Genomic DNA, 22,498 nt, shown 5'->3' with positions numbered 1-22,498 from the left:
GGCAAAGTTGGCACTCTTGACACCAGCCCTGGTCCAAGGCACCACCCTGTCTGGTTATTTCAGCAACCTCTTAACTGTTATGTCAACTCCCCCATAGTCTATTCTCAACACAACAGCCAGATCGATCCAGACAAACACACATCAGACCATGAAACTCTTGCTCAATGGTTTCCTGATTCACTGGGAAAGAAGCCAGTATCTTATTCGTGGTCCACAAGAATCCTGTCCCTGTTGTCCCTCGTCCACTCTCCTGTCATTCTTTAGCACTCCAAAAATAATGGGAACACTGCTACCAGGGCTTCTGAAGGGGTTATTTCTCTGAGACATCTGCCTGGCTCCCTGCCTCCCTTTCCTCAAATCTTTACAAAAATATGGTCTTCCTTGATCACCTTATTTAGAAATTGCAATCTGTCTCTCTCTCTGCCTTGTCTTGCCACTATCATACTGTATAACTCTATCAGTTTACTGGAGCTGTCATAACAAAGTACCACAGACTAGATGTCTCAACAGCAGAATTTATTTTCTCATAGCCATGGAGGCTGGAAGTAAAAGATCAAGGTGTCTGCAGGATTGGTTTCCCCTGAGGTCTCCCTCCTTGGCTTTAAATGACTGTCTCTCTGTATCTTCACTGGGTCTTCTTCCCTTTGTAGGTGTCTTTGTCCTCATCTTCCCTTTGTATGAAGACACCAGTCATACTGGAATAGGGTTCAAGCCAATGCCCTCATTTTACCTTAAATACCTCTTTAAAATTCCATCCCCAAATATAGTCACATTCTGAGGTACTGGGGGTCAGACATTAATGTGTAAATTTGGGTTGGGGGGAACAAAATTCAGCCCATGAAAATAGCTTAAGTGTTTTTTACCTGTTTCTTAGTAAGTTCCAAGATGGCAGATTGTCTGTTTTGTTTGTTGCCTCTACCCGGAACTAAAAAAGTTTTGAGGGTTTTTTTAGTTTTTAGGTCCATAGTGGCTGATTAATTAGTATTTGAAATGAATAGGTAGTAAAGGAATAGACAAGAAAGCCAAAGTAATCTTTTAATAGTTTGGATATGCAATGCCTGGGGACAATGCACATCGTGAATTTAGAGAGCTGTCATCAGCAAGGGTCAACTGGTCAAGGGAGACAGATCTCAGATTCTTCTCTGATCTTAGCTGATTTTTAACTGGATAGCGCTCCTCCACCTGCAGGAGATACCAACAGGTGTCTTCCCCAAGTGACTGGGAAAGATTCCAGCCTTATCAATTGGCTACGTGAGCTTGGACCAGTTGCTTGCCACTTTGGAAATTTATTTTTGTCTGCAAAATATGGTTAAGGATTCTTGCCTCACAGGAGTAATGTGAGGTATCTGTGAAAATGTCCGGTATACAGTATTCACTCAAGCTAAAGTTTCTGACCCATGAAATTTCAAGTTATACCCCTTTCAGAGATCTACAGAGATAACAACCCACCCTTTCACCCTGCTTTCCCAGACTTAAGTTCTGTTATCTGCCTTCCAAATCCTTCTGCCTCCGCCCACTGACAGAAGAGTTTGAAAGAGAAGTAATAGAAATGAGAGGATGGTTTTTTCCCATGGCTTGTAAATAGATATATCAGGGAAACAGTAATTTAATGCCTTAAAATCAAACTCATTTTAAGAATTACTTCAAGGAGAAAAATTGCATAAAATACCAATTTAGCTACCCATAAAATCATTTACAACTTTTCCTTTTTAAAATCATAAACAGCTCTAGATTAAAGACAGAGCTTAACTGATTTGTGGAGCAGACGTCTAAGTAGGATGGGCTTTCAAACAACATAATTCATAAGTCATTTCTAGAAATGACTGCTTTAGGATAAAATATCTATTGTGCTCATCATTATGAATTTTTTATGTAGCATTAGTTTTAGTGCTATGAAGAGAGATGGCTGAAACAGCATTTTTGGTTAAACTAAGCCTTTGCAATATTTTAAATATTTCAGTGAAATGATTGTTTTTCAAGCAAACTCTGGTGGTCTATGTTGCCTGAAAAGTGATTTCAGTTCAAGCAAATTATTTCAACTGAGCCTAAGGCATGATATGTGCAGGATGCAAGCTTTAATGACTAGAGAAGTTTAGATGTTACAAACAACAATAACAAATCATTTGAAAATGTTATTTAAATTATTTTAAAATTATGAATTTTGAATTAATCAATCTTTTCTTTTTTGTTTTGGTCAATGTTCACCACCTTCAGTTAGAGGGACAAAGATTAAAATGAAATGTGTATTATCCCAAAAGACGAAAAATGTAGCGACTATATAGAAAAAGCTTAAAAATTAGACTTTCAGGAGAGCCCGGGTGGCTCAGTTGGTTATGTGTCTTCCTTAGCATCCATCTTTGGCTCAAGTCATGGTCTCAGGGTCCTGGGATCTAGTCCCTGCTCAACAGGGGAATCTGCTTTTCCCTCCCCCTTCCCCTAAGTCTCTCCTCCCCCTTCTTCCCCTTCCTGCTCTCTGTGCTCCCTCTCCTACTTCTGTCTCTCAAATAAAATCTTTAATAAAATTAACTTTTTGGGTATATCTTTTTATTGGAGTTCAATTTGCCAACATAGAGTATAACACACAGTGCTCATCCCGTCAAATGCCCCCCTCAGTGCCCATCACCCAGTCACCCCATCCCCCCGCCCACTTTCCCTTCTACTACCCTTGTTCATTTCCCAGAGTTAGGAGTCTCTAGTGTTCTCTCACCGTCTCTGATTTTTCCCACTCATTTTCTCTCCTTTCCCCTTTAATCCCTTTCACTATTTTTTAAATTCCCTGTATGAGTGAAACCATATGATTGTCCTTCTCCAATCGACTTACTTCACTCAGCATAATACCCTCCAGTTCCATCCACGTTGAAGTAAATGGTGGGTATTTGTCATTTCTAATGGCTGAATAATATTCCATTGTATACATAAACCACATCTTCTTTATCCATCTTTCGATGGACACCGAGGGCCCTTCCATGGTTTGGCTATTGTGGACATTGTTGCTATAAACATTGGGGTGCAGGTGTCTCGGTTTAAAAAAATTAAAATTAAAATTAAACTTTCAAATGTTTTTGGTAAATTTTTAACTTACCCCTTGGAGCACCCCTTGAAAATGCTCTATACAGTAAGTGCTGTGAGGAATAAAAGCAAAAGAAATTTAATCAAAAGGGGAAATTTCCTCTCAAAAAAAAAATCCCCTTTTCTTCAGCTCAGTGGCTTCAGGCAGGGCACCAAAGACCAATCATCTAGAAAACCGTAAAGGCCTTCAAAGGCGTGAAGCAGTACGGGTGGTGGTGGTGGGGGGGGGGGATTGGGAATATGAGATTATATTACTGACATTTCCATTGCTTAAATGAATCCAGTTTTCTCTTGCTGATGAAGGTGTTTCACCATCCATTTGGCAGAGGCTTTTAATGCTGCCCTTATCATTTATAAAAGCTGAAAGCATGGCTCATGAGAGGTGCTGCAGAATCTATTCAAGATCTTCTACAACTGGTAACCTACCCTCATGAGATAATCTATGTATTGGCAAAGCAGGAGAGCTATGAAGCCACAAGACTTGGGTTCAAATTCTGTCTCCACCAATGTCTGGGTATGTAACTACAGGCAAGTTATAAAGACTCTATAAGACACAGTTTGACCACTGGTACAAGGGGGATGATGAGGGGTTCCTGGGTGGCTCAGCTGGTTAAGCATCTGTGTTCAGCTCAGGGCATGATCCCAGAGTCCTGGGATCAAGCCCTACGCCAGGTAGGGAGCCTGCTTCTCCCTCTCCCTCCACTTGTGTGTGTGTCTCTATCTCTCCCCCTGCTCTGCTCTCTCTCAAATAAATAAATAAAATCTTAAAAAACAACAAGGGGGATGGTGATTTTAATAATACATACCAGAAGCCTGCTGTCTGGATCAAATGAAATAATGCATGTAAAGGGTTTCCATGGTGCCTGGCATATAGGAAGTGTTCAATACATGTTGCCGACTCTTAATGTTACCCTGATTACAGTGCTCCAAACCCTGCCTCTGCTCCCATCATAAATGGAATCAGGTTTCTCCATTTGAGGCTGGCAAAAGGAGAAAACTGCTCCTTTGCTTTGCAAAATGCCTAATTGAAAGGCAAGGTTCTCAGTGTCAAGACAATGGAAGCTGAAGGGCTGTACATAAAAAGTAAAATATTTCTTCCCTAGGATGCATAGGTTTTTCCATGCAAAATAATTTTGGGTTTTCTTGGGATAGACCTTAGAAAGTTTTGGGGGAAGTGCAGGGAGGCTGGGAGTGCTATAGAGGACTCTGTAGAGAGGGGTGGGCCAAGAAGCAAGGTGGGAGAAAGACGGTTGCTTCACTCTGGCTTCCTTTAACAGGCAAAGTAACTTCAGAACAAAAGCATGTAATCTAACTTTGTGTTGTGCTCCGATCTTAACTTCTACACTGCAGGGCCTCCCTCTGCTGGAAATCTCTTTCTTTAGACCTTCCCATATGGGCTCCCACTCAAAATGAATCTTTACTTCCTATACTCTACTATTGCACTACGTTTGCATCTCATACAACAATTATTTAGTCATTCAGCAAACATGCATTGCATAATCTGTGTGCCGGGTTCTAGCTAGATATCCAAGGCAGAGTGTCAAAATCACAGTGCATTTATATGTTTCCAATAACATGTCTCTTAAAAATATTGTCAGCCCCCGAAGGCAGAAGTCACCTCCATTCACCACTGTATGACTCACATTGCCTAGCATAATGAATTGAATAGAGCCAGTCCTCAACAGATGTTTGCTGAATTGAATGGAATTAAATAAGAGAGGTGAAATACTAAGATGAGTCTTGGTGGATGATGTTAATTGGTTAGTATTCCAGGCAGAGAAAAATGGACTCCACAAAATCACTTAGGAAAATGCATGGTGTGGGGTAGGAATGGTGAGAAGTTCTTATTCTGTACAGCTAAGGGAGTGGTGAAGGATGTTGCAGAAAAGGGAGGTTGAGGCCATTTTGTAGAGAAGGCCAAAATGAAAATGTTATACTTAATTTTTTAATCAATGGGGAGCCATTGATTGTTCTTCAGCAGATGTGAGGAATAACCAAACCTGTGATTTAGGAAGCACACTTTGGCCATGGTGTGTAAGAGCATTAGGGTAGATGAGCTAAAAAGAAGTAGGCCAATAATCAAACTAATTAATTCATCTAAGCAAAGATGTTAAAAACTTCGATTGGATTGTTTGTAGAGGGAAATGGGAAGACATAAAAAGACACAGGAGACTTTGCTAAAGTACAGGTCTTAGCAGCAAGGTAGATGCAAGCATTGGGAGATGGGAGAGAGAAGGCAAAGAAAAGGAGGAGTCAGGGATGGACTGGAAATCTAGGCCTGTGGATTAGAAAAATGTGGTGCCATGAACAAAAAAGCAGTGACTGCAAAAAGCATTGCTTTATTTAGGAAAGAAATGAAGAAATAGAAGAGTTTCTTTATTTGTTTGTACTTATTTAAGGATGAAGGTCCTTGATATTATAGGGATGGGGCAACCCAGAAAAGACAGATTTTTGAGATGCAGGGGTAATAAGAGTCATGATTTTAAAGGCTGGAGCAGTGAACTCAAGACCGTAAAAGGAAGCATCAGCCTTGGCAAGGACAGGTGCTTCAAAGCACTGAAATGGAAGGAGAGAAAGAAAAGGAGGCAAAAAGTCAGAGAACAATTCAGGCTTGTGAAGAGGGGAACAGAGGAAGATTACCTTGCAGAACCATGACCATCAGGAGGATCTGATGAGGGTAAAGGGACCAAGGTTCTGGGGAGAAGATTTGAGGGAAATAGAAATAAAAGAAAAAAGCCTGATTGTCACCAAGCAGTGAGGACCAAGCCAGAGTATGCTCACCATAATTACCTAGTCACTAAGTGGACGAAAGTTCAAGTGAGGAAAGGTGAGAGAAGCCCATGACCTGATAAATCCCAAAATGGACAAGCAACTCCTGAACAGAAGCTAATGATTCTCCATCATGCTCCTTCCACAACTCCTTGCATCTGCTAGGACTTCTCCTTCCCAAATATTTTCCTTTTCAATCTTCCCTGTCTTCTGACTTTAAACAACTTGAACCCCTCTTGGCCAGGAGAAAGTATGCTATCAGAGCCAATTAGAATCCTAGGACTTTGGTAGTAGATAGAAGCATAAATGATCACTTTAGTAATCCATATTTATCATTTTGCATATCAGGAAGCTTAACTAAGCCCAAATAGATACAGAGGAGTGTGGTGTCTTGCCCATATATGCACAGTTGGCTAATGCCAGAACTAAGATCAGGGGTCAGATTGCCTGTTGTACCTGTCTTGATACTACATTGCATTATATCAGAAGAAATAATTTTTCTATCTCTACTAACACCAAATCCTAATGTGTCTATGAAGAAATATTATACTTTCCCATCTTTCCGTAATGAGCTTATAAAAGATTATCCTCTTGAGGTGCCTTGGTGGCTCAGTGGGTTAAGTGTCTGCCTTCAGCTCAGGTCATGGTCCCAGGATCCTGGGATTTAAACTCTGTCAGGCTCTCTGCTCAGTGGGGACCTGTTTCTCCCTCTTCTTCTTCCTGCTGCTTCTCCTGCTTGTGCACATTTGCATGCCCTCTCTCTCTCTCTGTCAAACAAACAAAGAAATAATCAAATAAATAAATAAAACCTTTTTTTAAAAAAAGATTATCCTCTCAAATAAGTCAATCAGAGAAAGACAATTATCATATATCTCACTCATATGTGGAATTTAAGAAACAAAACAGAAGATCATAGGAGACGAGAGGAAAAAAATAAAACAAGATGAAATCAGAGAGGGAGACAAACTATAAGAGACTCTTAATCATTAGAAACAAACTGAGGGTTGCTAGAGGGGAGTTGGTGGGGGTACAGGGTAACTGAGTGATGGACATTAAGTAGGGCATGTGATGTGACGAGCACTGGGTGTTACATACAACTGATGAATCACTGAACTCTACTTTCTGAAACCAATAATGCATTATATGTTAATTAACTGAATTTAAAAAAGATTATCCTCTCAAAAGGGGACTGGGGAAGAGGAATTGATTTATTGAGTACATACCGAAGGAGAAATGCTGTGCTAGGGATTTTACATATTTTATTCCATTTATTTCTCATATCACCACTATGAGATAGTTCTTACATCTTACAAATGGAGAAGCTCAAAAATATTAATATTAATATTAATATCAATCTCATACCCACCGAATTAGAAAGTGATATAATGGAGATTTGATCCCATATTTGGTGACTCCTCAAACCCACTGTCTTTTGATTAAACTATTAAATGTTAAGTCTACAAATATAAGTATATATAATACATGATGTATAAAATTATATAATAATGTATTTATAAATATACAAATAAAATATATATACAATGGAATATTACTCAGCCATCAGAAAGGATGAATACCTACCATTTGCTTCGACGTGGATGAACTGGAGGGTATTATGCTGAGTGAAATAAGTCAATCAGAGAAGGACAATCATCATGTGGTTTCACTTACACGCAGAATATAAAAAATAGTGAAAGGGACTCTAAGGGAAAGGAGGGAAACTGAGTGGGGAAAAATCAGAGAGGAAGATAAACCATGAAAGGCTCCTAACTCTGGGAAACAAAGGGTTACAGAAGGTGAGATGGTGGGGGGATGGGTGACTGGGTGATGGGCACTAAGAAGGGCACTTGATGGGATGAGCACTGGGTGTTATACTATATGTTGGCAATTTGAATTAAATAAAAAAATAAAAAAGAAACAAATATAAAACTATTAAACTTTCTCATCAACTCTCACATGAAGTGAAAAATTATTTAGGGCGAAAAAGTTTATGGCAAAATGAAAACATTATAGTCATGGACTCCTAAAGTGCATGGGTTATGGGCAATTCAAGGTGAGCCCCACTTTTCCTCATGCTGAGGTTCTCTCCTTCAGGGAAATGAACAATTTTAATCACCTCATTGTTCTTGCGAGTGAAACAAAGGTGTCATACCTTCAAAGGACTGTGTATTGTATTTTTCTAATCATCCTTCTCTTATCACCCAAGAGAGAAGGAAGCTTCTGGAACTGTGCCTGCTTTGCAAGTCTAGTTCCATTTGATCTTATCCAAGAGTGCCTTCTTCGTAGAATGTCACCATGGAGACTTGATCAAACTCATGCTCTTGCACTTAATCTTGCAATCTGTTGCTGAATGGCTGATATTCCTTCTTAGGCCAAAGAACAGCAAGTTCATAAATGAGTTTTTGAAGGAAACAGAGCTGCGGACAAAATGTTTAACCCAAGTGTGGGACGTGGCACTTTGGTGATATACAAGATTAAACCTATTGTTGCATAACACAACTCAGGATGTTTAAATTAAGGCTTGGAAAAAGAAAATGTACAACCAGGTGTGTTAACTATTCTGCTGCTTGTCAAATTTTCCAAGTTTGTTTCACTCAACTAATATTTACTGAGTTAGGTAAATGTCTTGAATCTTGACTATGGAGATATAAAGATGATTGAGATATAGACTTTGGCCCCAAAGAGCTCAAAGTTTGGCCAGAGATGTGGAAAGGTAAGCGAACTATAGTATAATGTCATACATGCAGTAACAGAACCATCTGGGGAAAAAACAAGAGGCAGGAACAACTAAGTCTATCCAAATGGGATAGAGAAGGTGAAGAGAGGACATCATGGAAGCTTCTTGGATGAAGTACCACTTGAGGTTGGTCTTAAAGGGTCGATTCATAGGAATTCTAAAGCAGAGGAGGGGAAATGAAAAGAAAACAAAACCTAACAAAGTCTGGAAGAATCACAAAGGTGAAGTAGTTAAGAAACACGGTGATCTAATACGATTAATATTTAGGCCTTGGGGTCTGTAGGGATTGGCAGCAATGGGAAATGGAGAAGTGAGCTGGATATAGGAAGTAAAGGCTCTGTGCATCATATTTGTGATGTTTACTCAACCATGTGGCAGTGGTGAGGGTTGAATCATAAGGAGAGTTCAGAATATGAATAGTTTTATTAGGACTTTGAACTTCAAATTGAGTATAACGAGGGTTCTTTGTTGGGCTCTTGGCAAGGGAATGACATGATCAGATTAGGTTCTAAAAAGCTCATTTTCCTTAAGATGTAAAGAAGAGATTTATTGTGGTACTGAGAAGTCCAAAGCAAAACTAGAGGCGGAGATGCCAATCAGGTTTGTGTAATCATCTAAGCAAGAGGTGGAAGGGATTTAGAGGAGGAGAAAAGGGAAAAAAAATTGACATAGAATTAGATCAGAAGTGACTGAGATAGAATTAGCAGGTCTTAGTAAAGTCTGCATAGGAGGGGTGATGGATAACTAAGTTCTAGCCAATGGGAATGTTTTTCAGAAGACATACATTTCGATTCTGCTTGGTGGAAACAGGAGTTGCGTGCAGGCTTAGGAACGCTGGAGCCTGGGAAAGGTGATCTTTTATTCTGGGCAGCCACGTGGTAGTTGAAATAGGTGTGTACCTGTAATGGGGGTACAATAGCAGTCTCTACCACTCACACCCGCTGAACTATTTCCTCTCCCTGAGACTGTGACTCCTCAAAGACAGGATCACTTCTTATTACTGTTTTTGCAGTACTCAACACTGCCTGACACATAAGAGATACTTGGTACATGTTGCAATGAAACAATCTTGCTGTTGCTCAGACAAGTTTCATGCTCTCCTGCCCTCTGAGCTTGGCTTCAGCTGCTTCTTGTGCCTTCTGCAGGCTCACAGCTATTCCTGCTGATTTCTGCCATTCTGTCACAAGGATCAGCTCAGGATGTTGGCCATAAAGCAGTCACTACTCAGAATGTGGACAATTGCTGCTTTCATGCTAAAAACTGGGTACTCATATTTTTGAAAGTTGAAATTTTATTACAACTGCCCACAGTGTGGAGAAATAAAAGTATAAGGCAAAAACTGAAGGCAAGACAGTAATTTGGGTGATTTCTCCAGCATCCAAATATGTAATAAGGATTTAGATAGAAAGAGAAAATGGACAAATTGGAGGATAGAAAAACAGATTGGCTGGAAAAGCACTAAGGGAGGGAAAGCAATCAATGAATGAAACTGGAATATTAGGAAGAATGTATAGCACTGACAGAAATTTTAAAAAAGCCCAAAGCTCGAACGTGTGTAAGGAGATGGCAGTTGGAGAGTGAATATAATGGCAAAAATATGACAAAGCTAATCCTTATGGATTATTGGATTTCCATCCTTTCCCAGAAAATAAACCTAGCTAAGTTGCCATACTGAAAATGTGGCGATGAGTTAATCAATAGTTGAAGACTTTTTATGAAGTGAAATAAAAGCATTTATAAATTGCAATTCAAAGTAATAAAGTTTCATACCCTGTTTAGATTCAAATTATTTGTAATCCATTTATGACTCAGAGGGACATGAATTTAAGTGTTAGTGGTAAATAGGATTGAGTGGATTTATCCTCCCTTAAAATGGGTATTCAGTTTCAACTTGATGTGATCAATAGTACACCAGGAAATGATAAAATCCGCAAGTAGTGAGAGCACAATTCAAACTTCTTTTAGGTTTTAGGAAGAGAGATAATTATGAAAGGACTCCTCATGCCTGCAAAGTAACCCAAATTCTAAACTTGAATTTTGCTCACTTCATGGAGCACATCAGTCAGATCCAACTTTGAGTAGGTTTGGTTGTAAGGAGTTAAATGAACTAGCTAACAAAGGCTTTTTATCTTTCACTGCTCCCCTTTTTGTACACCTCTGTAACTTCTTTTTTAAAAATATGATGATATTTAGCAGTCAGTTGAATTTTTAAAGAAATAATTGAAACTATTACATATGGAGACACAATAGATAACCCTTACTCTTTTGAAGTTCTGGAAGTAGACTCAAGTCCAGACATTACCCACGCCCCCCCCCCCCCCATTACAAATGTAATGATAGTATTTTTTAGAACTTGTTTGAATTTCACCAGAGATTATATGTTATGGCTTTACCCCCATCCAATATTTATGGATAATCCTCTTCTTTACTAATAGATGTTTGAAATAAGAAATCGGAATGAATCTTGATATTTTTATCATCTTCTAAGTGTGCACAGAACAAAGTGTACACAATATATTAATCAGAAAAAGAATAGTTCACACTTGTATTTTATAGTGGGTTATCTTCAGGTCTACTGGGTGGTGAGTGTCAAAGCTGGTAGTTGAGAAAGTGTTTCTTTTTTTTTTTTTTAAGATTTTGTTTATTTATTCATGAGAGACACACACACACCCACACACACACAGGCAGAAACACAGGCAGAGGGAGAAGCAGGTTCCATGCAGGGAGCCCGATGTGGGACTCGATCCCAGGACTCCAGGATCACATCCCGGGGCCAAAGGCAGGCACTAAACCACTGAGCCACCCAGGGATCCCTGAGAAAGTGTGTTTATAATGAAATAGAAGGGGTCCCGGAAAGCTAGAATAAGTGCAGCACCACCAGGGCTCACAAATGAGCGGTGTGGCCCACATGGCAAAAGTGGTAGTTTCCATATAGCATAGTGTGAACCGTCAGTACCTAGAGGATGGACACCCCCGTACCAGACACGGTGGACCCTGGGGAGACTGACTCCCTCCAGGCGAAACAAAGACAGGAATGCCAGGTCCTATGTCACATTCAGAAATGTAGGAGATGTCAACCATCCAAGCTACTGTTCTGGTTGTTCTTTCTTCTGGAGCAGCGTGATAACTTCCTTTCTACCCACCCACAACCCACAAAGGCATCCGAAACTCAACTCAAAAATTTTAAAGCTTTTTAGGGGGAAGGATTTTTTTTTTCTTTTTTTTTAAATCTCTGTGATAACCTAATTCAAAACATCGGATCTTTAATTAGGAAGATGCACTTGCCTACACACTTCAAGGATTTCCAAGGCCTCCCAAAGACCACCCACGGACCAACTCCACAGACTCTGAGTCTGGAAGCCTTCAGCCTGGACTTCCTTAGCTGCACCCATTATCCCAGAGGTTTCCCAACTTTGCTCCGTGCTAAAAATCACCCGCAGAACCTTTCAACATCCCAGTGCTCGGACCACACCCCATTTTCGATTACATTAGAATCTCAGGAGGGCGGGTGGGAGGAGCCCTACACACCCGCGTTTTCAACTCTCGAGGTTTGCTCTAAAGCCCCGGCGGGTTTGAGAGCCAAGTCAGGATGCGCTTTGGGCAGGGAGTGGACCTCGGTGTTCTCCGGCCATCGGCCGTTTTTAATCACTGCGTCAAAAACGGCAGAACGGTGCCTGTCGCAGAAACAATTTAGGGAAATTAAGTAACTAAGTAGCTTGGTTAAGCAACTAAGTAAGCTAAGCGCGTCGCGTTGGGCAAAGTGAGCCGGGCGCGCAAGGGCCGTGATCCCCCCGCCGCGGGTCCCGCGCCCGGCCGGCAGCTGCAGTTCCGCCGGCCGACGCCGGGGGGCGCCCTCTCCCTCCCGCTCCCCCCGGACCGCCGGCCCGGCGCCGACCGCACAAAGAGCCCGGCCTCCTCCCGGTGACATCACAAAGGGCCGATCCCCCGCCCCTCCGGCGCCACCACGTGTGTCCCCGCGCCCGGCGGCCACCGACTCAGTCCGTCGCCGGCCGGCCCGGCAGCGGTGCAGGGTCCGCGGCCGGAGGCGTCGCTATGGGAAGCCGCTCCGCCGCCGCCCCGCGCGCAGCCCTCCTCCCTGCTTCTCCGCGGCCGCTGAGCGAGGGGAGCGCCGGGGGGCGCGGGCTGCCGCGGCCGCTGCCTCTCCCCGCCCGGGCGGCCGCGCCGCTGGGCAGGTGCTGAGCGCCCCGGCCCGCTCGCCGCCCCCGCCCCGCCCGGCCGCCCGGCCGCCGCGTGCTCATGGGGCGCTGGAGGTAGATGGGCGCCCGGCCCGGGCGGCGGCGGTGGGTGCGGCGCTGGGCAGAAGCAGCCGCCGACTCCAGCCGCCGGGGGCCCCGGCCCGGCCATGGGGACCTCCGCGAGCAGCAGCACCGCGCTCGCCTCCTGCGGCCGCGCGGCCGGCGCTGCGATGGTCGCGGCCGCTCTTCTCCTGGTGAGCGCGCGGGGGCGGGGGCGGGGGCGGGGGCCGGGGCCGGGGGCCGGGCGGGGCTGGGCCGGGGTCCCGGTCGGGGCGGGCTGTGCTCCTCGCGGGCGGGCTGCGCCGGGGCAGGCGCTGGAGGCGGCCCCGGGCGTCCTGCGCATCCCGGGCTTGCCCCTCTCGGGCCGCAGGGGCCGCCGCCGCCTCGGCGTGGTGGGGCCGGGGCTGCCGAGCCGGGGGTCGCGGCCGGCGGGGGGGCCGCCTTGCCGCAGCTGCAGCGTCATGCCGGGTGCCGGGATGCGGGGAGGCCGGGATGCCGGGTGCCGGGTGCCGGGTGCCGGGTGCCGGGATGCGGGGAGGCCGGGATGCGGGGAGGCCGGGATGCGGGGTGCCGGGTGCCGGGTGCCGGGATGCGGGGAGGCCGGGTGCCGGGTGCCAGGATGCGGGGAGGCCGGGATGCCGGGTGCCGGGTGCCGGGTGCCGGGTGCCGGGTGCCGGGATGCGGGGAGGCCGGGATGCCGGGTGCCGGGTGCCGGGTGCCGGGTGCCGGGATGCGGGGAGGCCGGGTGCCGGGTGCCAGGATGCGGGGAGGCCGGGATGCTACCGCAGTGGCAGAGCGGGGCCGGCGCGGGGCGGCCGCACGCTGCACCCCCGAGCTGCGCGCCAGCCGCCCTCCCCCACCGCGCCGCCTCGGCTGGGGGGGGGCGGGGGTCCCGGCTTCTGCGAGCCGGGAAAAGAGCCCTTAGACCCGCTCTCAGGCGTCGCCGGGGCACCGGCTCCCAGCCAGCCAGCGCGCTGGCCCGGGGGGGGGGGGGGTCTACATAAAGGAAGATGAATTTCTCCAGGCTTGTCTCCCATCCCTCGGTCACCTGTGCTCAGGCAGGTGACCCCGCAAAGCGGAGCAGGTTCCTGCTTCGGCACCCGAGCAGCATTCAGCTCCAGGGCGTGCCCCATACCTAGTCCTCCCTCACTCACCTGGTCGAAGCCTGAAACCACCCTTAACCCAAAACTTATCCCCAACTTCCCCTAGATCCTTCTCCCCTTCCGAAACGCCAGAGGGGAGGGGCCGGGTTAGGTGGAAGACAATGTATTTGAGATCAAGCCCTTGAGCCACCGTAAGCTTCCCATGCCTGTCTTTTTTTTTTTTTTTTTTTGTCTCTGAAGGGAGGACAGAGGTTCTTAGCTGAAACCCAAACAAAAACAAAAGACAAGAGCCTGTTTTCACGGCAGGGCTGTGTAAGGAGAAGGCAGGCTTGCTGTCTCCTTCCCAAAAAGGGCTTAATGCCTGGTCGGCCAAGATCTCTTAGATCCCAGGGCATTGCAGTTGCTATGGCCTGGGAATTCACCCTACAGAGCTCTGGTTCCCTGTGTGGGTGTGGATTTTAAGGGGGAAAGAGACTGAAGAAAAGTTTGGTGCTGTTAGCATTTATAATGAGGCAAGTCCCAGGATCCTTTCAGAGAGTCTATTCTGCCCATTTATAGTAATGGCAAAGTCAAGATCTGTATCCTTGAAACAAGTGTGGGGGATGCTGAGCAGTAAGGGGGTCCCTTCAAGCGATGAACCTGGATTGACAGTGTTGCTGTGTAGAGAAATCCGTTTCAGTTCATGGGAACACCGACCCTTAACATCACTGCAGGTAGATCTATCCTTGAGGTTCCTCCTTCCGTCTACCACTCTACCCACCCCATGCCTCTGCGGTCCCTCAGACAGAACCGTTTATTCCATGCCTCACAGAGTCTACTCCTAGATGAAATCTTAAGTCAAGTGTGATATTTCATTCATTTTACATTTGAGTATGAGACAGGTGTTTTCAAGTAAGGCCTCCATGTAATGAAACTGTAGGTACTTTAGCCAACTGAGAGAGAGCCCAATTCCTTTTCTTAAACCATTAAACTCAGTTTATCTAAAAATTGTGCACTGGATTTGCAACTGAAGACCTGAGAATTTAAGTTTGGCTGTCTTTTTTTTTTTTTGTTTTTTTTTTTTTTTTGGTTTTAAATGAACTTTGTTAAGGAGCTCAGAAGCAATCTTAAGCTCTTAAGTAAAACAAGAGTCCTCCTTCTCTTGGTAAACTAATAGAAAGGGTCTGCTTCAGACCATGGAATGGCTTGGGGTTGACCCTGTTGTCCTCAGGGGTGACAGAGACGGTGTATCAGGGATCACCAGGGATTTGGCTCTAACCCCCAAGCAGGGTGGGCAGGCAATGTCTTTTCTTTTCTTTTTTTCCCATCCCCAATCTGCAAGCTCCAGTCCCCAGGATAGGTGTTGCTCCTGTAAAAAATAATGCTCTCATGATATTGATATAAGGATTATTTATCCAAATGGGATTCTCAGCTATGTGAAAATGACAGACACCAGGCCCCGGAGCCCAGCTAAACATGGCAGGTGCTCAGAACACTACTACGGGGGGCGGTGGGGAAGTTAGTGTCCTACTCATATGTTGCAGTTAGATTAAAAAAGAATAAACTCAATAAAAGGTCCTGTTTATTACGGCTTTCAGTTACAGTTGTTTTTCCAGTATTTTCCTTTTTGTGCCAGTATTTGTTACTGTCATCATTTTTGACACTTTTTTTTTTCTTGTGAGGACTGGCTCAGTGTCTGAAAGAGAACTCTCATAAGGCTTTAATAAGCTTTAAAAGAATCCTGATACCTAACATAATGCCATAAATTACTGTGTGTCAGATGCTTTCTATACAGTGTTTCGTTTACTCCCCACCTGTCTGTGAAGCAGGAAGGAGTTATCTCCGTTTTACAGACGAGAAGATGGATGCTGGGCCAACTTCATTGGTTTGTGCCTGGGCTGCGCAGCTGGCCAGTGGTGGTTCTTGGGCTGGGAGCTGGGAGGGCCTGACTCATACCCTTGCTCATACCCTTGCTCCCTCCTTTGCCACATTACCTATTTCACAACTCCGATTTGCTAGACGATGAAATGTAGCAACAGAGAAGGTTCCCTGGAGCCAAGGTGAGACTGGTGGTTTGGTGTGTGGCAGAAAATTAACGAGAGTTACATGAGTGCCTTTGGAAGAAAGTGTTCCTGCTCCTTGTACTTCTGTTTCTGATGAGTCCAGGTGTTTGCACCATACATGGAAGTATAGACCACAAACTGAAGGATAAAAATGTCATGTGTTCCAGACCAAAAGCAAAAATCTGGAGGGAGGATCAGGGAAGCCTTTAAGTTGGTGCCAGTGTTAAGGAATGCCCTTAATGTCCAGCATGACAGGACACACTCAGAGAGGTCTCTTGCCCTCAGGGAGCTTGCTTTGCCTGGACCCATAAAATGTTGGCAATCGATGCTAACGTGCATGAGGTTCTGTGTTAGCAAACCTACACGGAGCACCCGTTCTGAGAGGGGCACTGCAACCAGGTGGTGGGAACCCAGGGGTGAATTAGGATTTGGATCTTGCCCTGCAGGCACAGATCATAGGGTATGTAAAACGTACCTGGCTATCAGTAGTGCTGGTTGGGTTTCACCAGCTGATATGGAATCAGTGGATAAATGTACTCAGAGTAATACCCGAAATGTGGTTGATGTTAAAATCTTTAAATCACTTCAAGTAACTTGGGCTAGTTTAATCAGTTGGAAAGCCAGCAGAAGAAAAACCTTCCCAAGTCTCCAAATAGAATTACATACATTAGGGTTGGTAGGGAAAGTGACTTCTACTCAGTATAGGGAGGGCAGACTGCTACTGGAATGCAGGATTTCTGACTTACCCCATGAATCTCCCATTCTTGTTGTCAAAATGTGTAGTAGAGGATCAAGCTTCTCGATCTGCGTGGTTTCTGGAGACATATGGCTAAACCAGGTTTAGCCCCAAACAGACAGACCTCCAATGTAAATAAAATAGACAAACAAAAGCAGCACGAAAAAAAAAAAATTCCTTGCCATGGACTGTATACTATATACTCCCTTACACTGAGGAAAAAACCCAAGACTAGATAGACATGGATCCACCAACCAGCTAACTTACATATTTTAGTGTGGTTACATCTGTGCAAAGGCTACCATGCCCAGTGTGGTCCAAACAGTTAATGCCCTCTATTCCGGGACAGGTTGCAGAAGGTACCTGTTCCAGGTGTGCCTTCTTGGAGAGACGCAAGGAGGCATGGCTTACAGGGCAGGCTCCAACAGATGGTCTGTGTACTTTGTCGGTTGTAGATCAGAATGTGGAGACATCACACTTGAGCTGTACCTGAGGGCTAAAGCTTTGGTGACTCCATAGACCAGCTGCAAATTGGTTTTGTATTTCGCCAGCCCTTTATAATGCACAATTGGCCTAAGGAAACTTGATTGACTGACTGATTGGTGCTGGGAAATAGTCAGATGCATCGCCAGACTGTTCAGGAGCCAGTATGAATCCGGAGACTTTCCACCGCATAAACGGCAATGTCTGTTTTCCAGTAAGCACTAAACACTGTTGGCCTTCTTCCCCCAAACAGGCCTGCAAATTCCGGGGAGGCCAGGTCACTGGCAACTTCCTGGAAAACTCAGATGCTTGCTCTTCTGTGACAGGAGGAGCCCAGGGTATGTCATCGCCTTTGGGCATATGCCCGATGACCATTGGAAGCAGATTCAGTCTGGCCCATCAGGCACGGATACGTGTGTTTGATGGAATGAAAACAGAAGCCTTAATGGGAGTTCCCCCGAAATTGAATCCCCGCTTAGCATGAGGACACTGGGCTTTGTTGCTGCTGGGATAGCAGCTATTGAGCTTTGAGTCTTTAGAAAAAGAGGGGGCCAGATTATGCATAAATACCTGCTTTGCCCCAGTGTTTGTATTTGTCAAATACCAAAAAATAAACAAGAATCTTAATTTGGCTTGTATCCTTGCCACCTGGCTCTCCTACCACCTCCCATTTCCAGGCCCAGTGCAGGAGAGAGGAGCCGGGCAGAGGTTATAACCAGGGAGGAACCTGGCCGATGTCAGGGACTGTGTGCTCACTTTGGGCCTGCAGAGAGGTGGGGTGCACTGGTATTCAGGCTGTTGATTCAAAGCCATGGTTCCACTGATATTTAGGCTGTTGACCTCATTCTTCTGGAGAGGTGGAAAGTCCGCCAGGAATGGTCCATTCTCTCTGGATTCTGGCTATCTGGATCCCCCTCCCCCCCGCATATGTCAGCGTCTGGCCTTGTAGAGACAGATGCTTGCAGTGATGGGAGTTTGCCCAGAGGGACCTCAGGCAGGTGTATATGAGCTATGTAGTCCCATCTCTTTAGAAGACTGAAGAAGATTCAAATCTTCAGAAGGTTTGAAAATTATGTCTAAGGTTTTGTTCTAAACTAAAGAACAAATCAAACACAACAAAAAGGAGAGTGGGCTTTGTAAGCTGAGTCATAGCCAGGCTCACTCTCTGATCTTTACACGGTTTTCCCTTTGCCCTTCTGCCGCCGGAAGGGATTGGTGGATCAGCCTTTTGGAGCTGTTTTGGGAGAAGAAACATGACTTTAATGGATTTAGGAGGCAGGAGAGGAATGAGCCCGGAAGTCCTGGAATCAAATGAGAGCAGCTGTAGCTTCAAGAAGGCTTCAGCACTGAGAGCCCAGAGAGGGGAAATATTAATGCCTGCTAATATTAATCATTTATATTGAATTACTAAGCTCCTATTTATTATTTACCATTGACATTGTGTTGAATATCTTCTACAAATGATCTCAGGAAACCTTACAAGTCCACGATATGGTAGCATTAGCCCCATTTTATCGATAAGGGTTTGAGTTGTGGTCAAGCAACTGGCAGCTGCCAGAGAGAGGATTCAGATCTAGGTTCGTGTGGTTTCAGACACACTGCTTTTTTTCTGCCAAGTTGTGGGCAGGGGACAAATAAGCTTGATTTACTGGAATTTTGTTTCTTGTGAAGGGAATGATTTTACCCGAGAGCTGCTCATTCCCTTTCTCTCTGGGAAGCAGTTCTGCTCCGTGATGGCGCTTTGGAAGTTTAGCCAGGAGAGCTGATTAGGAAGTAAGAGCAACCTGTGTATATGTGGCTTGAAAGCAGAGGGTGTGGAGTCCTTGGCCAACATTTTCCAGTGGTGTGACTCTGATGGGCAATGGTGCCATGGTTAAGATGGAAAGATACTCTTGCAAATTGAAATGTTATAAATAGGGAATGGGTGCTTTGCTTTCCTGCTACTTGGGTCATTTTGAAAAATATTTGCTTAGTGAGTAACAGTGTGACATGAGTTCTGCTTAGTAAGTAGTTTTCACTCACTTATCCTGAGAACTTGAGGATGGGGTAGGGTTTTCTTTGCTGCCAGCTTGATTATTTGTATAGGATTAGTGCACAGGTTTGCATCATCTGCTATTAAGTATTTATTTTGTTAACTTTTCAGGTCTCTTAGAAACTGGTTTAACTCCCTGATTGATTTGCATGGTCCCATAAGTCATGTTTTTGTGTGTGGCTTATCCCACTCACTTTTAGCATTCTCTTAAGCAGGCTTTTAAACGTGGCTCTCCCTAGATTGTAGATGCTGAGTGGACGAAAGCGAGGCAAAGAGTGAGAAGAAATTTAATCACTGGTTCTGGGAAAGAGGTTGGAAATTCTGCTTTCCCAAAGAACTCATGGGACGATGATTATTTGATTACATCCTAGGTATGGCCAGGTCAGCTTAACCAGGATTAAGAGAAATGGGGGGCAGGGGATGGAAAAAAAGATTCAAAGGCAAATGGTGACAGGTTTCCAGAATAATTTAACTGGTTATTGTTCACTCCTTGCTCTTCCTTTTATTTCTGCGAGTCCATGGCCCCTCTCTCCTCTGTGGTTTGAGTTTTGTGTATCTGTTCTGGGAAAAAAATACCAAATCAGACAAGGTTTGCATGTAATTCACTCCTCACTTGAAATCCTCAGGGTCAATGTTGTTACTCCATTTCAGCTTCTTAAAGACAACATACAGTGTGCTATTCATCTTTGTGTTTTTGGCTTAATGCCCTGACACAGAGTAGTTAAGCAGTAAATGATTGTTGAATAAATTCCAGAAGGATCTTGCTCTAAACTAACCATTCATTCTAGACAGGTTAGAAGGTAGTTGGATCTGGAGCTACATCTCAATACTTTGAGCTACAACTGAAGGGTATTTGAATTATTAACAAAGGATATTTTAAACTTAAGTGAATTGTCAACTAGAAGGGCCTAAGTGGGTGTGGTTTCTCTTCCCAATTCATTTTTATTCTTTGACATTATATGAACACTTATGTACAGTTAAAACTATGTGGATGTACTTGCTTATGTTCTGCTTTTCTTTATGTAGCTATTTTTTCTCACAGAGATATATTTTTAATTCATTTAAAAAATATTTCTGGTGCATTGCTAAATTACATTGCAAAATGTCAGGCATTGCTAGACTTTAGGTATGTGACAGTAAAAGGCCACTCGTGGTCCTTGCCTTTTGGAGTTAATGGTTTATCAGGGGAGACAGAAAGGGTAATGTTCTAAAGGAGCAGAAGGAAGAGTATGCCAGTGAGAAGGAACAGCATGCAGAGTGGCCCAGAGGTAGGAATGAGCCTACGTGTTCAAAGAGGAGAAAGAAGGCCATTGCGGTTGGCACTTAGTGAACAGGGACAAAGGGAGTGTGATTGAGGTGGAGCAGGCAGGGACCAGATTGGATGAGCCCTTTAAGGTCTGAACATGTCAGGATGTTGCTGGGCATACAGTTGTAGGCAAGGTTATAATATGGTTTTAATGAGATTTCTTTTAAATATCACTCTGGCAGTTCTGTGGAGGATGGATTGGGAAAGGGGAAGTGGAGATGCAGGAGATTGCAGGAGATGATGGTTTTGGGGTGGTGGCGGTGAAGATGGGGATTACTAGATCGATTTTAAAGATTTTGAAGAAGGTCTTCTGCTGGTGAGATGTGAGAGGGCAGGGGTTGAAGGAAAGCATGACAACTGTCTGTCATGGCTGACTCTTTGGTTCCTGAGTTGTCTTTGGTGGCCTGATGACTTTGAAGGGCAAAGCTGGGGGAGGCCTGGGTGGGCTTGGGGGCCCCAACGTTTGGGTACACGTTAGTGACTTTGAGGGGCCTGTGATTCCTGCAGTTCAAGCTTCAGGCCTGCCATGCCACCTCTCCTCTGGGTTGGTGTTATGTTGAGCCATCCTGCTGTTGTTGGACAGATGCTTAGGTGCTGTCATTGCTCTGCAAGGGAGCAGTGCTGATGACATTGTCTCTGTACAGATCAATTGCTCTTTTTCTTTTTGGGTTGTTCCCAAAAGTGAAGTATATTTGGGGTGCATGGCCCAAAGTGGATCGCTGGGTCACAGGGAGTGAATGAATGGTTTTATGGCTCCAGCAGTGCATTGCCAGATTGTCTTTAGAAAGACTGAATTAATTTAGAATGCCACCAGGAACTATAAATGTGCCTTTTACCCCACCAGGCTGCCAACACTGGAGTTTATAATTTTCATTTATTTATGCTGCTTTGATACAGATATGTAAGGGTCCTTGGTCGTGCACATTTGTACTTCAGTAGTCACTGGGGATGGTCGTATATTTATCCATGTGATAATTACCTTTGTAATTACTCATGTCATCCTCTGCCTCAACTAGTGAGTGGAATTTATGTTAACCTCATTTCCATGAATTCTTTACATTTTTGTTTATAAGCTTTTATTAGCCATGTATGGCATACATTTTTTTAAAGATTTTATTTATTTATTCATGAGAGACACAGAGAGAGGCAGACACATAGGCAGAGGGAGAAGCAGGCTCCCTTCAGGGAGCCCGATGGGGAACTCTTATCACAGTATTCTGGGATCACGACCTGAACCAAAGGCAGATGCTCAACCACTGAGCGACCCAGGTGTCCCTAATTTTTTTTTTTTAAAGTAGATTCCTTGCCCAGTGTGGAGTCCAGTATGGGGCTTAAACTCACCGCCCTGAGATCAAGATCTGAGCTGAGATCAAGAGTTGGACACTTAACTGCCGGAGCCACCCAGGTGCCCCTGGCATACATTTTTATAGTCTACTTTTAATATTACATTCAATAACAAAAATTTAGGTTAATATTCTTAAACCTCTTTTTGTGTCAGAGAGTATCCTTTTTTTGGGTCTGAGAGTATCCTTTGTTGCCATTGGTTTTGTTTTATTTATTTATTTATTTTAAAGATTTTATTCATTTATTCATGAGAGACACAGAGAGGCAGAGACACAGGCAGAGGGAGGGGCAGGCTCCATGCAAGGAGCCCGAAGTGGGACTTGATCTGAGGGCCCCAGGATCACGCCCTGAGCTGAAGGCAGGCACCCAACCACTGAGCCACCCAGGCATCCCACCATTGGTTTTGTTTTAATAGTCAGAAATTGATCTCTTTCCCAATACTTTAAATAAACTATTCTGGTTACTTTGAATTTTATATTTGATCTTTCTAAGGTTGGGTTTGTTGACTTTTCTGGACGTCAGCAGCATGTTGGTGGTGGAGACTGCCTCAGTGTGTTCTGCAAGATGTTCATACATCTTGCGTGAGTAAAGGATTGTATGGCCGTATAAGTTTGGGAAATG

At 44.6% G+C, this 22,498-nt stretch overlaps 1 protein-coding gene across 1 annotated transcript in view; it reads left to right on the top strand.

The window, feature by feature from the left end:
* Positions 1-12,699: 12,699 nt before the first annotated feature.
* Positions 12,700-22,498, top strand: part of TNFRSF21 (TNF receptor superfamily member 21) — a 69,110-nt gene continuing 59,311 nt past the window's right edge. The window contains exon 1 of the mRNA XM_072733630.1: positions 12,700-13,025. Coding sequence (XP_072589731.1) covers positions 12,939-13,025 — 87 coding nt within the window. The 5' untranslated portion in view covers positions 12,700-12,938. The remainder of the gene's footprint in view (positions 13,026-22,498) is intronic.

This window comes from Vulpes vulpes, chromosome 1, assembly GCF_048418805.1.
Source record: "Vulpes vulpes isolate BD-2025 chromosome 1, VulVul3, whole genome shotgun sequence".
NCBI classification, from domain to species: domain Eukaryota; kingdom Metazoa; phylum Chordata; class Mammalia; order Carnivora; family Canidae; genus Vulpes; species Vulpes vulpes.
Note: the sequence above shows the minus strand (reverse complement) of the source record. Positions and strands in the feature narration are given on the sequence as shown.